General features: G+C 47.4%; 1 protein-coding gene across 1 annotated transcript in view; it reads right to left on the bottom strand.

The window, feature by feature from the left end:
• Positions 1-15,970, bottom strand: part of ANKRD13A (ankyrin repeat domain 13A) — a 47,827-nt gene extending 31,857 nt beyond the window's left edge. Inside the window, exon 1 of the mRNA XM_038763532.1 lies at positions 15,694-15,970. Coding sequence (XP_038619460.1) covers positions 15,694-15,789 — 96 coding nt within the window. The 5' untranslated portion in view covers positions 15,790-15,970. The remainder of the gene's footprint in view (positions 1-15,693) is intronic.
• Between the last annotated feature and the right edge of the window lie 471 nt (positions 15,971-16,441).

Below are 16,441 nucleotides of genomic sequence, written 5' to 3'. Positions count from 1 at the left end.
GGACATCAATAAGACCCTAAATTCAGCAGAAGGCTGTATTTCACTGTAGAGTTTCTCAGTTGCCAAAGCAATATAGCACTATCCGGAAAACAAACGGTTTAATTAGACTGCAGCGACTAACTTTCATCTGCCACATAATGAAAGCCGACAGAAGGAATGAGCGAAGAATCCTCTCCCTGTTCCTTCTGCAGCCAAAATGGAAATATGATTGAGATCACGGGCTTGGTCTTGGCTCCTAGAGTGGCAAGAACATGTGTTTATCCTTCTCAGCTGAATAAACTCGATTTCTTCGGGGCTGCCATTCTCCGAGTGAATTAAGATTCTTAGAGCTTCCAGAGCGGACGGTTAGACACACTCATAAGAGGGAAGGAATGAAGAAGAGAACAGCAAAAGTTATTTGGTGGACAAATGCGGTTAAATAAATGGCCATTTTCCCTGTTGGGCTGGGGGGAATGTTTAAATTTCCTTCTGAAAGAGACGTGAAAGCTATTAAATCACTGCCGTGGGTTCACGACTGGGACTAGGCATATCCTTCTAGGAAGAATAATAACAATAACAGTGGTATCTGTTACTATGCATCAAGCACTGTTCTAAGCGCTAATCCAAGCTAATCAGTTTGGACACAGACCCTGTCCCATATGGGGCTCACAGCATTAATCTCCATTTTACAGCTGAGAAAACTGAGGCCCAGAGAAGTGAAGTGATTTACCCAAGGTCACATGATCTCTAAGTTATTTGCCACCCAACCCCAAGATAAGACGACCTTCAAAAGCCAAAAGGGGACTCCCCCATTTGGTCTGGGGACTCTTTGCCCTCTCTCGTTACGGAATTTGCTTTTTCTGAAATAGGCAAACCCAAATAATTGGGAAAGAAAAACAAAACAAACCCAAAACTATTTTGGAAGAAACAAAGGAATTTGATTTTAATCTGGTCTCAAATGAATCAAGCAGAACTGCATACAGGGACAGACTTGCATTTCTTTGTTTGCCTGTTCTTTGTATTTAACAATTCACTTCTTTATGTGCCTGTTCTTGGTATTCAACTCGAGTGTAAGCTCATTGTGGGCAGGGACTGTCACGGTTTATTGTGGTACTGTATTTTCCCAAGAGCTTAGTACAATGTTCTGCACACAGTAAGCGCTCAATAAATATGACAATGAAAAACCCAGCTGACTGTGGAAAATGGTGCATCAGTGAAAGACACCTTGAATTCCACAGTAGGGCACAACAGAAAAAAGAAAAAAAAAGGAACGGGGGACATTTTCTATTCCCTTGCCCCACTGCACTGCACACTCCATTCCCTAGGAGGGCTACCAAGATGCTACCGGTGGCAACATCAGCTTTTCATTCATTCAATCGTATTTATTGAGCGCTTACTGTGTGCAGAGCACCATACTAAGTGCTTGGGAAGCACAAGTTGGCAACATATAGAGACGGTCCCTACCCAACAGCGAGCTCACAATCTAGAAGGGGGAGACAGACAACAAAACAAGACGTATTAACAAAATAAAATAGAATAAGTATGTACAAGTAAAATAAATAGTGTTAATACATACGTACGAACATATATAGAGGTGCTGCGGGGAGAGGAAGGAGGTAAGGCAGGGGGCTTGGGCTGTCCACAAGTATAAATGGCAGGCGGGGGTTCAGGAGGACAGATGGGAGAGATCACCTATTATCAACGGGACAGGGATCTGCCCTGTGTTTTTGCAGAAATGGGGACGGTTTGCACTGAGCCACCTACACTCTCTCACCCGATCCGCCCGTATCATCATCGGTGGTGTTTACTGAGTGCGTACTGGGTGCAGAGCACTGTACTGAGCGCTTGGGAGAGGACACTACAACAATAGGATGGGTAGACACTGGCACACACTGCAAGGCAGCCGGCAGGGGAAATTGATGTCATCTCTGGTCACGGAACCAAATTCCTTTTGTAATGAAGTAACTCGACTGTATCGGACTTCCCCAAGCATTTAGTGCAGTGCCCTGAGCACAGTAAGCGCTCAGTAAATAATAATTATGGTACTTGCTAAGCTCGATGTGCCAAGCACTATACTAAGTGCTGGGGTAGATACAAATGAAATAGGTTGGACAAAGGCCCTGTCCCACATGGGGCTCCCACTCTGAATCCTCATTTTACAGATGAGGTAACTGAGGCCCAGAGAAGTGAAGTGACTTGCTTTAGGTCACACAGCAGACAGGTGGTGGAGTCGGGATTAGAACCCAGGTCCTTCCGACTTCCGGGCCTGTGCTCTACCCACTGTGCCGAGCTGCCTTCCGAGTCAGGGTTGGGAATTTTATTGCCTTTCTCTCCACTGGGATTGTAAACTCTTTGAGGGCAAGAATTGTATCTACTGACTCCACCTTACTCATTCATTCATTCAATTGTATTGATTCATTCATTCATTCAATCGTATTTATTGAGCGCTTACTGTGTGCAGAGCACTGTACTGAGCGCTTACTGTGTGCACAAAGTTGTATTAAGCACTTGGAAAGTACAATTTGGCAGACAATCCCGACCCAATGACGGGCTCAGATGGTTAGTACAGTGCTCTGCACACTGCGAGCTTTACGTGGGACAAGGACTGTGAATACCGGGCTTGGCACATAGTAAGCGCTTAATAAGTACCACAATTATTAGCATTCCTATCATTATTAATAAATACTAGATTGACTCACTGACATGTTGCTAAAACCCAGGGGAATTTAGCAACTAAAAAAAAAAGGGAAGGAAGCAAACACAAAAAGAAGTCAGAGAGAATATAAATGTAGACCCGCTAATGCCTATGGATTTTTTTTTAAGGCAAATTCCTTCTGAGAATACCCAGTAAGCGATTCCTTCCAACCTATTGCCCTATCAATAATTAATTTTCACGTCTGTCTCCCCCTCCAGACTGTGAGTTCCTTGTGGGAAGGGAACGTGTCTACCGACTCTGTCATATTGTTCTCTCTCATGTGCTTAGCACAGTGCTCTGCACACTGTAAGCACTCAGGAAATTCCACTGACTGACTTATCGAACCCTAATTCTCCCAGATAAACTAAAGTCCTGGGTTATTCATTCAATCATTCAATCGTAATTTTTGAGCGCTTACTGTGTGCAGAGCACTGTACTAAGCGCTTAGGAAGTACAAGTTGGAGACATATAGAGACGGTCCCTTCCCAACAACGGGCTCACAGTCTCGAAGGGGGAGACAGACAACAAAACAAAACATGTGGACAGGTGTCCACATGATATGTGATAAACATATCATGGTATGGTATGGTATGATATTTATGGTATGATATGGTATTTATGGTATGATAAACTAAAGTCCTGGGTTATTCATTCATTCATTCAATCGTAATTTTTGAGCACTTACTGTGTGCAGAGCACTGTACTAAGCACTTAGGAAGTACAAGTTGGAGACATATAGAGACAGTCCCTACCCAACAACGGGCTCACAGTCTCGAAGGGGGAGACAGACAACAAAACAAAACATGTGGACAGGTGTCAAGTCATCAGTTACTTGGGAGCTTTACACTTCAGGGGCTGGAAGATTGGCCCAATAATCAAAATAACCATTATGGTGTTTATGAAGCTCTTCTCATTCATTCAGTCAGTTGTATTTATTGGGTGCTTACTGTGTGCACAGCACTGTACTAAGCGCTTGGGAAGTACAAGTTGGCAACGTATAGAGACAGTCCCTACCCAACAACAGGCTCACAGTCTAGAAGGGGGAGACAGACAACAAAACAAAACATGTGGACAGGTGTCAAGTCGTCAGTTACTTGGGAGCTTTACACTTCAGGGGCTGGAAGATTGGCCCAATAATCAAAATAACCACTATGGTGTTTATGAAGCTCTTCTCATTCATTCATTCATTCATTCAGTCGGTCGTATTTATTGAGCGCTTACTGCGTGCAGAACACTGTACTGACAGCTTGGAAAGTAAGCTCTGTGTCTGCACTGTGTTAAGCACTGGGGGCTGACTCGGACCATCAGAATGGATTCGGTCTCTGGCCCAAGAGAGGCTCACCGTCTAAGAGAAGGGAGAGGAAGCATCCTAGGAAACTGAAGTTTAAAGAGGCAAACGTGACTTAAGGTCAAACAGCCAGTCAGGAGCAGAGAAGCAGTGTGGTCTAAAGCACAGAGCACGGGCCTAGGAGTTGGAAGGTCCTGGGTTCTAGTCCTGGCTCCACCACTTGTACCGTTAAAAAATACCACAAATACCGCTTAAAAAAAAGTCACTCAACCACGTACATCACACTAGCAATAAGGACCGTTTTAAACTGCAGAACTTGCTGGAGGCGATGGAGTGTTATGGCTTCTTTCTTATTATTATGGTATTTGTTAAGTGCTTATTATGTGCTAGGCACTAATGTAAGCTCTGGGGTGGATAAAAGGTAATCACGTTGGACACATTGCCCATCCCAGGTGGGGTTCCCAGTCTCAATCCCCATTTTTACAGATGAGGTCACTGAAGCACTGAGAAGTGAAGTGCCTTGCCCAAGGTCACCCAGCAGACGTGTGGCAGAGCTGGGATTAGAACCCACATCCTCTGACACCCAGGCCTGAGTTTTTTCCACTAGCTCATGAGCTATTACTACTACTACCACTAATGCTGCTGTACTAAGAGAAACATCACCCCAAACCGTAATTTCCTCAAGACGTCTATGACCACAGGAACTCAGCTCTATTTCAGGGTCGGGATACATGGCCGTTTTTTCTCTCTCTGGGATCCTTCCTAGCATTGGTATTTTTTTTCTTGAACATTTTCACCGATGATCTGGACGAGGATGGGTAGAGTGAAAGCCAGCGGATGACACTACGCTCTTCCGCAGGCTAAAATGGGGATCGAACGCAGGCAGATCTTATGAAACTGAATGAGTGGGTGGAAGGGTGACAGGAGAGTTTTGATGTGAGCAAGAGCGAAGCGTGCACTGTGGGAAAAAATGATGCCAACTCTCCTTAATGATGGGCTCTGAGTATTCAGTCATGAATCACTCGGGAGAGTTGGCACCCTTTGGTCCAAGCTCTCAGTCCACTGTATCACACCCACGAGCCTGGGCCGGGAGTCAGGAGGACCTGGGTTCTGATCCCGGCTCTGCCACTTGTCTGCTGCGTGACCTTGGGCCAGTCATTTCTCTGGGCCTCAGTTCCCTCATCTGCCAAATGGAGATTAAGACTGGGAGCCCCAAGTGGGACAGTGACTGTGTCCAACCTTCTAGACTGTGAGCCTGTTGTTGGGTAGGGACTGTCTCTGTATGTTGCCAACTTGTACTTCCCAAGCGCTTAGTACAGTGCTCTATAAATACGACTGAATGAATGAATGAACCTCATTAGCGTGGTTCTACCCTAGCGCTTAGAACAGTGCTTGACACATAGTAACCACTTAAATACCATGATCATCATCATAAACCGTTATTATTATGGTATTTGTTAAGCGCTACCTAAGACTACAGAGAGGGAAAGAGATCAGGGCTGGAGAAGAAGGTATCAACCCACATATCCAATCCGTTTCCAAAACCTGTCGGTCCCACCTTCACAAAGGGCTAAATCCGCCCTTTCCCCTCCATCCAAACTGCTACCACTTAATAAAATCACTCTTCCTCTCCCGCCTGGATGACTGCATCAGCCTCCTTGCTGACCTCCCAGCCTCCTTCCTCTCCCCACTTCAGTCCACACTTCACTCTGCTGCCTGGATTATTTTTCTACAAAAACATTCAGGACACGTCACCCAGCCTCCTCAAAAAACTCCAGTGGGTGCCCAGCCATCTCCATATCAAACAAAAATTCCTCCCATCGGCTTTAAAGCCGTCCACGACCTTGCCCCCTCCTACCTCACCTGGTTTCCCTCCTTCTCCAACCCATTCATTCATTCATTCAATCGTATTTATTGAGCACTCTGCTCCTCTGCTGCTACTAACCTCCTCACTGGGCCTCTGTCTCACCGCCAGCCCCTAGCCCATGTCCCACCTCTGGCCTGGAACACCCTCCCTCCTCAAATCCACCAGACAATGACTCTCCCCATCTTCAAAGCCTTACTGAAGGCCCATCTCCTCCAAGAAGCCTTCCCTGACTCAGCCCCAGTTTTCCTCATCTCCCACTCCCTTCTGCGTCACCCTTGACATGCTCCCTTTGCTCTTCCCCCCTCCCCACCCCACAGCACTTATGTCCATATCTGTAATTTTATTTATTTGTATGGATGTCTGTCTGCCCGGCTCAAGACTGTGAACTCGTTGTGGGCAGGAATGTCACTGTTTATTGTTGTACTGTCCTCTCCCAAGCGCTTAGTCCAGGGCTCTGCATACAGTAAGTGCTCGATAAACTCGACTGAACAGTAATTCATTTATTTATATTGATGTCCATCTCCCCCTCTAGACCGTAACCTCGTTGTGGGCAGGGAATGGGCCTACCAACTCTGTTATATTGTTATATTGTACTCTCCCAAGCGTTTAGTACAGTGCTCTGCGCACAATCTTCAATAAATACGATTGAACGAATGATGAGGCCCAGAGGATGCGATGATCAGGAAAGCCAAAATTGATGTTATTGTTACTGTTATGGTATTTGTGAAGCACCTATGTTCATTCATTCATTCAATCGTATTTATTGAGCGCTTACAGTGTGCAGAGTACTGGTCTAAGAGCTGTGTGTCTAGCACTGGGTTAGATCCAAGTTAATCAGGTCTGACACAGTCCCTGTCCCACTTGGAGCTCAACAGACTGCGTAGGAGGTGTTGGTTGGTAAAGAGTCTCGCTGTGAATCTCTCCTCGGATTAACAAGGAGTATTTTACATAGGATTTCAGCCAAGACCAAAGACGCCGAGAGAAGCAGCGTGGCTTAGTGGCAAGAGCCCGGGCTTCGGAGTTGGAGGCCATGGGTTCTAATCCTGGCCACTTACCGGCTGAGGGACTCTGCACAAGTCGCTTCACTTCTCTGGGCCTCAGTTCCCTCATCTGTAAAATGGGGATTAAGACTGTGAGCCCCGCGTGGGACAACCTCATTACCTTGTATCCACCCCAGCGCTTAGAACAGTGCTTGGCACACAGTAAGCGCTTAGCAAATGCCATCCTTATTATTATTATCGGACTTAGGGATGCTGAGAGGGGCTCTGAGCCTTGACGGTATCAAAAGCCCCACTGGGATTGTTGGGAAATTTTAATGTGCAAGCCTGGAGGGGGAACAGGACAGGAGGAATTGGGTGAAATGATCCTGCTCTTTAGGGATACCCACAGTGGCCGGAACTTTGGCTCTTGGCTTGCCCTCGTACTACTGGCCATTGGCAAGGAAGAACTTGTTGCAAATAATAATTGTAGTCCAACGCAACGTGAGGCCACCGTAGGGATTGAAATGTCGATCACCCCAAACACTCACACCACCTTGTCGTCCCGTGGCGAGCCCGCTGCCCGTTTGTACTGTCTGATTTACAGCGAGGCACAAATAATAATAGTCATGGTAGTTTTTAAGCCCTTACTTTGGGCCAGAGACCGTACTAAGCGCTGGGGTAGATACAAGCTAATAGGGTTGGACGCAGTCCCTGTCCCACACGGGGCTTACAGTCTTCGTCCCCATTTTGCTGATGAGGAAACCGAGGCCCGGAGCAGCCTTGGCCAAGGTCACAGAGCAGAAAAATGGAATAAGTAGGCACATTTCCTACTTATTGATATTGATGCCTGTTGACTTGTTTGGATGTCCATCTCCCCGCTTCTAGACTGTGAACCTGTTGTGGGCAGGGATCATCTCTACTGCTGAATTGTAATTTATTCATTCATTCATTCAATCGCATTTATTAAGCGCTTACTGTGTGCAGAGCACTGTACTAAGCGATTGGGAAGTACAAGTTGGCAACAAATAGAGACGGTCCCTACCCAACAGCATGCTCACAGTCTAGAAGGGGGAGACAGACAAAAAACAAAGCATATTAACAAAATAAAATAAATAGAATAGTAAATACGTACAAGTAAAATAGAGTAATAACCCTGTACAAACTTATATACAGGTGCTATGGGGAGGGGAAGGAGGTAGGGAAGGGGAAATGGGGAGGGGGAGGAGGGGGAGAGGAAGGAGGGGGCTCAATCTGGGAAGGCCTTCTGGAGGAGGTGAGCTCTCAGTAGGGCTTTGAAGAGAGGAAGAGAGCTAGCTTGGCGGATGGGCAGAGGGAGGGCATTCCAGGCCAGGGGGATGACGTGGGCCGGGGGTCGACGGCGGGACAGGCGAGAACGAGGCCCGGTGAGGAGATTAGCGGCAGAGGAGCGGAGGGTGCGGGCTGGGCAGTAGAAGGAGAGAAGGGAGGTGAGGTAGGAGGGGGCGAGGTGATGGACAGCCTTGAAGCCGAGAGTGAGGAGTTTTTGCCTGATGCGTAGGTTTACAAGCACTTAGTACAGTGCTTTGCACGCAGTAAGTGCTCAATTAATATGAATGAACGAATCAATCTCCTCCAGGAAGCCTTCCCTGACTAAGCCCTCCTCTCCTCTTCTCCCACTCCCTTTTGCGCCTCTCTGACTTCATTCATCCTCCTTTCCATCCCCACAGCACATACGTATATATCTGTAATTTATTTATCTATTTATAATAATAATGGTGTTTGTTAAGTGCTTACTATGTGCCGAGCACTATTCTAAGCACCGTATTAATGTCTGTCTCCCCCTCTAGACCGTGAGCTTGTTGTGGGAAGGAACATGTCTGTTTATTGGTATACTGAACTCCTCCAAGCACCTAGCACAGTGCTTTGCACACAGTAAGCGCTCAATAAATTCGACTGAATGAATGAACGAGAGAAAGTGGCAGAGCTGGGTTTAGAACCCAGGTCCTTCTGATTCCCAGGCCCGGGCTTTATCCACCAGGCCACACTGCTTCCCACACCAGCACAGAGAAGCACCGTAGAAAGACCACAGGGCCGGCGGTCAGGAGCCCTGAGCTCTAATCAATCAATTAATCGCATTTATTGAGCGCTTGCACAGTGCAGAGCACTGAACAAAGCGCTTGGGAAAGTACAATAAGGCCAAGTTGGTAGACACCTTCCCTTCCCACAACAACCTTACAGTCCAGAGGACTCTAATTTCGGCTCTGCCACTTGGCATCTCCGTGTTTCTGTTTCCTCAGCTGTTAGATGGGCATGAAATGCCCGCTTTTCTTAGCCCGTGAACCCTGGGTTGGCAGTCACGGTATCGGATCTCCGCACGGTAAACGCTTATCAGAGCCGACTGTTACGCCTGTTGTGGTTTTGGAGACGCTCCCAGCTTGTATCAACTTCCACACCCAACTGCTACCTCACAGACACACCTCCTCCAGGAGGCCTTCCCCGACTAAGCCCTCATTTCCCCGACTCCCTTTCCCTTTGTGTCACCACTGAATTTGGCTTTGTACTCTTTATTCACCCCACCTTCAGCCCCACAGCGGTTCTATACATGCTAACTCTGTTGTACTGCGCTCTCCCAAGCGCTTAATAATAATAATAATAATAATAATAATAATGGCGGTATTTGCTACGTGCTTACTATGTGCAAAGCACTGTTCTAAGCGCTGGGGGGATACAAGGTGATCAGGTTGTCCCACTTGGGGCTCACAGTCTTATTCCCCATGTTACAGATGAGGTAACTGAGGCACAGAGAAGGTAACTGGCTTGCCCAAGGTCACACAGCTGACAAGTGGCGGAGCCGGGATTCGAACCCATGACCTCTGACTCCCGAGCCCGCGCTCTTTCCACTGAGCCACGCTGCTTAATACAGTGCTCTGCAGGTGGGAAGAGCTCAATAAATAACATCAGTTGATTGACACGGTTTATTTAATGTCTGACTCCCACTCCAGACTGTAAGCGCTTTGCGGACAGAGACCACGACTACCAACTCTGTTGTACTGTACTCTCCCACACGCTTAGTACAGTGCTCTGCAATCAGTGATATTTGAGCATTACTGAGTGGACAGCACTGTACTAAGCAGTTGGGAGAATACTATACAACAGAGTTGGTAGTTTCTGCACACAGTAAGCCCTCAATGGAATTTATTGAACGCTTACTATGTGCAGAGCACTGCACTAAGCGCTCGGGAAAGTACACAACAACACAGAGTTGGCAGACACGTTCCCTGCCCACAACTAGCTTCCAGTCTCTATGTCTGATTGATGGAGCCCAAACACAATGCATTCATTCAATCAATCAATCGCATTTATTGAGCGCTTACTGTGTGCAGAGCACTGTACTAAGAGCTTGGGAAGTACAAGTTGGCAACATATAGAGACAGTCCCTACCCAATAGTGGGCTCACATTGAGGGCTTACTGTGTGCTAAGCACTGTACAAAGCACTTGGGAGAGGACACTATGACAATAACGGACACATTCCAACCCGCAATGATCTCACAGTCTAGAGGGGGAAAATACTACTTACTGAATACTTCTAGAGGTGGAAAAGTGATGGGGCCGTGGAGCGAAATGGAAGGAGCCCCGTACTGGGAGTCAGGACGCCTGGGTTCTAATCCTGACTCTGCCCCCCGCCAGCTGTGTGACCTGGGGCAAGTCGGTTAACTTCTCTGTGCCTCCATTTCCTCATCTGCCAAGTGGGGATAATAATAATAATAATAATGATGGTATTTAAGCGCTTACTATGTGCAAAGCACTGTTCTAAGCACTGGATTCAAAACCTGCTCTCTCTCCCCAGTTAGACTGTGAGAGAGTCTCACAGTCCCCCTCGTCCCCCTCTCCATCCCCCCCATGCTACCTCCTTCCCGTCCCCACAGCACCTGTATATATGTTTGTACATATTTATTACTCTATTTATTTATTTTACTTGTACATATCTATTCTATTTATTTTATTTTGTTAGTATGTTTGGTTTTGTTCTCTGTCTCCCCCTTTTAGACTGTGAGCCCACTGTTGGGTAGGGACTGTCTCTATATGTTGCCAATTTGTACTTCCCAAGCGCTTAGTACAGTGCTCTGCACATAGTAAGCGCTCAATAAATACGACTGATGATGATGATGTGAGCTGTGTGGGGGACAGGGGCAGGGTTAGGGTTGTTGATGCTCTATTTACCCATGATCCAGCCGTCCAGTATATTTACTGACTGCTTACTGTGTGCAGAGCACTGTATTAAGCACTTGAGAGAATACAACATAAAAGAGAGTACAATACACTGCAGCGCGGGGCACTTATGGACAGTGAATATGTCTGTTAATTCTGCTGTATTAATCGATGGTATTGATTTAGCGCTTACTGTGTGCAGAGCACTGTACTAAGCATGTGGGAAAGTCCTAGAATGATGGTTTTTGTTAAGCCTTACTACGTTCAAGCACTGTGGTAGACCCATCTTACCTCCTTCCCTTCCCCACAGCACCTGTATATATGTATATATGTTTGTACATATTTATTACTCTATTTATTTATTTATTTATTTTACTTGTACATATCTATTCTATTTATTTTATTTTGTTAATATGTTTGGTTTTGTTCTCTGGCTCTCCCTTCTAGACTGTGAGCCCACTGCTGGGTAGGGACTGTCTTTATACGTTGCCAACTTGGACTTCCCAAGCGCTTAGTACAGTGCTCTGCACACAGTAAGCACTCAATAAATACGATTGATTGATTGATTGATACAAGCTAATCTGATTAGACACAGTCCCTGTCCCACAGCGGGCTCACAGGCTTAAATCCCATTTTTATAGATGAGGACACTGAGGCCCAGACAAGTGAAGGGACTTGCCCAAGGTCACAGAGCAGGTAAGTGGTGGAGCCAGGATTAGAACTCATATCCTCTTTACTCCCAGGCCCAGGCTCTATCCACTGAGCCACACTGATTCTCCAAAAATGGAGTTGGTGGACATATTCCCTGCCCACAAAAAGCAGCATTGCTTTGTGGAAAGAGTATGGCCTTGGGAGTCCAGGGACCTGGGTTCTAATCCTGACATGCTGGGTGATCTCGTGACTTGTACTGGGTGACAACTTTCCTCAACTGTAAGCTAGTTCAATCATATTTATTGAGCTCTTACTGTGTGCAGAGCACTATACTAAGCGCTTGGGAAGTCCAAGTTGGCAACATATACAGACGGTCCCTACCCAACAGCGGGCTCGCAGTCTAGAAGGGCAGGCAAGTCTAGTTATGGGCAGGCAACATGTCTGCTAATTCTCTTGTATTATACTCTCCCAAGCACTTAGTACATTGCTCTGCACATAGTAAGCGCTCAATACCATTGACTGATTAATTCTCTGTGCCTCAGTTCTTCTGTTCTCCCTCCGACTTGAACCGTGAGCCCTATGTAGGAGAGTGACTACGTCCGAACTAGTCTATCTGGCCGCCCGCAGACCCCTGGCCCACCTCCTGCTTCTGACTTGGAACGCCCTTCCGCCTCAAATCAACATCATCATCATCAATCGTATTTATTGAGCGCTTACTGTGTGCAGAGCACTGGACTAAGCACTTGGGAAGTACAAATTGGCAACATATAGAGACGGTCCCTGCCCAACAGTGGGCTCACAGTCTAAAAGGGGGAGACAGAGAACAAAACCAAACATACTAACAAAATAAAATAGAATAGATATGTACAAGATAAATAAATAAATAAATAGAGTAATAAATATGTACAAACATATATACATATATACAGGTGCTGTGGGGAAGGGAAGGAGGTAAGATGGGGGGGATGGAGAGGGGGACGAGGGGGAGAGGAAGTAAGCGCTCAATACCATTGACTGATTAATTCCCTGTGCCTCAGTTCTTCTGTTCTCCCTCTGACTTGAACCATGAGCCCTATGTAGGAGAGTGACTACGTCCTAACTAGTCTATCTGGCTGCCCGCAGACCCCTGGCCCACCCCCTGCTTCCAGCTTTGAACCCCCTTCCATCTCAAATCCAACAGACAACGATTCTCCCCCACCCTTCAAAGCCCTACTGAAGGCCCATCTCCTCCAAGAGGCCTTCCCAGACTAAGCCCCACTTTTCCTCATCTCCCGTTCCCTTCTGCATCTCCCCGACTTGTCCCCTTCACTCTACCTCCCTCTCCCCGCCCCACAGCCCTTATATATCTGTCATTTATTTATTTCTACTGATGTCTGTCCCTTGCTCTAGGCTGTACATTTGGGCAGGGAATAGATCTGCTTATTGTTATACTGTCCTCTTCCAAGCGCTCAGTTCACTGCTCTGCAAACTCAATACAATTGAATGAATGACTGAATAATTAACTTGCACCTACTCCAGCGCTTAGAACAGTGCTTCACTCAGTCATATTTACTGAGCGCTTACTGTGTGCAGAGCATAGTACTTCAGTACAGAGTACTCAGCTTGGCTTAGTGGAAAGAGCCTGGGCTTGAGATTCAGAGGTTGTGGGTTCTAATCACAGCTCCGCCACTGATCAGTTGTGTGACTTTGGGCAGGTCACTTAACTTCTCCGGGCCTGTTACCTCATGTGCAAAATGGGGATTAAGACTGTGACCACATGGGACAACCTGATTACCTCGTATCTACCCCAGCGCTTAGAACAGTGCTCGGCACAGAGTAGTGCTTAACAAATGCCATCATTATTATTATTCTCATGTGCTTGACACATAGGAAGCACCTAACACTATATATACACATAAAAAAAGAGATTAGTGTCTTCTCCCAAGCTAAAATTTGGTCCAGTGCTCAGCACAAAGTACTATATACTATGAGTACAGTATTCATTCATTCATTCAATCCATCGTATAACATCAGCCTCCTCTCTGATCTCCCACCCTCCTGTCTCTCCCCACTTCAGTCTATACTTCACTCTGCTGCCCGGATTATCTTTGTACAGAAACACTCTGGGCATGTCACTCCCCTCCTCAAAAGTCTCCAGTGGCTGCCCATCAACCTACAAATCAAGCAAAAACTCCTCACTTTCGGCTTCAAGTCTGTCCATCACCTCACCCCCTCCTACCTCACCTCCTTTCTCTCCTTCTCCAGTCCAGCCCGCACCCTCCGCTCCTCTGCCGCTCACCTCCTCACTGTACCTCATTCTCACCCGTCCCGCCATCGACCCCCGGCCCACGTCCTCCCCCAGGCCCTCCCTCCACACATCTGCCAAGCTAGCTCTCTTCCTCCCTTCAAAGCCCTACTGAGAGCTCACCTCCTCCGGGAGGCCTTCCCAGACTGAGCCCCCTTTTTCCTCTCCTCCTCCCACCCCCCCCAGCCCTACCTCCTTCCCCTGTATATATTTGTACAGATTTAATACTCTATTTTACTTGCACATATTTTCTATTTATTTTGTTAATGCTGTGTATATACCTATAATTCTATTTGTTCTGGCGATTTTGACACCTGTCTACATGTTTTGTTTTGTTGTCTGTCTCCCCATTCTAGACTGTGAGCCCATTTTTGGGTAGGGACCGTCTCTATACGTTGCCAACTTGTACTCCCCAACTGCTCTGCACACAGTAAGGGCTCAATAAATATGACTGAATGAATGAATTTACTGGGCGCTTACTGTGTGCACAGCACTATACAAAGCGCTTGGGAAGTACAAGTCGGCAACATGTAGACAGTCCCTACCCAACAATGGGCTACAGAAGCAGCATCACATCATCATCAATCGTATTTATTGAGCGCTTACTGTGTGCAGAGCACTGTACTAAGCGCTTGGGAAGTACAAGTTGGCAACATATAGAGACAGTCCCTGACAGAGTCCGGGCTTGGAAGTCAGAAGGTCATGGGTTCTAATCCCAGCTCTGCCACTTGTTGCCGTGGGAGCTTGGGCAAGTCACTTCACTTCTCTGGGTCTCAGTTCCCTCATCTGTCAAATGGGGAGCGAGAGTGTGAACCCCACAAGGGACAAGGACTGTGTCCCACCTAATTTCCTTGTATCCACCCTAGGCCTAAGTAGAGTGCTTGGTACACAGTAAGTACTCAGCAAGTACTACCATTATTATTATAATGATTATAGTAAGCGCTCACTACAGAGCACTGTTGGATGGACAGGCTTGGGAGTCAGAGGTCGCGGGTTCTAATCCCTGTTTCAATCAATCAATCGACCGTATTTATTGAGCTCTTAATGTGTGCAGAGCACTGTACTAAGCGCTTGGGAAGTACAAGTTGGCAACATATAGAGACAGTCCCTACCCAACAGTGGGCTCACAGTCTAAAAGGGGCTCACAGTCTAAAAGTGAAACAAGTGTTTCATCACTTGTCTGCTGTGTGACCTTGGGCAAGTCACTTTACTTCTCTGGGCCTCAGTTACCTCACCTGTAAAATGGGGCTTGAGACTGTGAGCCCCACATGGGACAATCTGAATACCTTTGTGTCTACCCCAGCGCTTAGACCAGTGCTTGGCCCTTGGTAAGCGCTTGAGAAGCAGCGTGGCTCAAAGAGCGTGGGCTTTGGAGTCAGAGGTCATCATCATCATCAATCGTATTTATTAAGCGCTTACTGTGTGCAGAGCATTGTACTAAGCGCTTGGGAAGTACAAGTTGGCAACATATACAGTCCCTACCCAATAGTGGGCTCACAGGTCACGGGTTCAAATCCCGGCTCTGCCAATTGTCAGCTGGGTGACTTTGGGCAAGTCACTTCACTTCTCTGGGCCTCAGTGACCTCATCTGGAAAATGGGGATGAAGACTGTGAGCCCCCCCCGTGGGCCTAGCTGAGCACCTTGTAACCTCCCCAGCGCTTAGAACAGTGCTTTGCACATAGTAAGCGCTTAACAAATGCCATTATTAGTAGTGTTATCCTCATGATGATGACCATGGAGGTCTGAGGGTCGCTCTTACCTGGCCCGCCAGCTCCTTCTCCAGCTGCTGGAAGTCGTTGTTCCAGACCAGGACGTGCAAGGGGAAGCGGCTCCCGGCATCCTCCGGGGTTGACATCTCTAGTCCCTCACCTTCCCCCACTGCTCGCCTCCAGGAGGGCCTCCTTCCTTCCTCCCTTTTCCTTTCTTCCTTCCTTCCTTTTCCTTTCTTCCTTCCCCCTGAAGCCCTTCCCCTCAGGGCGGCCCCTCCTTCTGGGCTGTGAGGCCCTGAGGGGTCAGGGACACCCAAGGCTCTTCCCTAAGGCCCCGAACTGTCCCACACAGTGAAGTGCTCGGGACACACCACCTCAAGCCGGGATGGGGGGACCCTCCCCACCCTCTTGGAGCGAACCCCCACCCGCGCCCAGCATCCGCTCTCCAAACACCCACCCTAGAACATATAATTACAATTAAACAAAATCCTCTCGGTTAGGATGCGGGGATTTTAAAACATCCGGATTCTTTCCCGCCTTGGACGCCTTGAACCCCCCCAGGCTGGGATGGTATGGTCCACGATTCAGGCTCTTCCATTGGCTCAGCGTCGGGGGGGGAGGAGTTGGAAGAGAGAACCGGGCGAAACCATATTAGGATCCGTGGGCACGCCGTTGAATGACTCAATGGCGGCCATTTTGGATGAGGGCGACGGAATCCTCCCCCTGACTGGTTTTAAAAAATCCATTTTGAAGACGGGCGGAACATCTTTATTTATTTATTTAGTTGCTGGTGGATCC

This window comes from Tachyglossus aculeatus, chromosome 21, assembly GCF_015852505.1.
Source record: "Tachyglossus aculeatus isolate mTacAcu1 chromosome 21, mTacAcu1.pri, whole genome shotgun sequence".
Lineage (NCBI taxonomy): Eukaryota > Metazoa > Chordata > Mammalia > Monotremata > Tachyglossidae > Tachyglossus > Tachyglossus aculeatus.
This window is presented reverse-complemented; position numbering and strand designations above follow the sequence as displayed.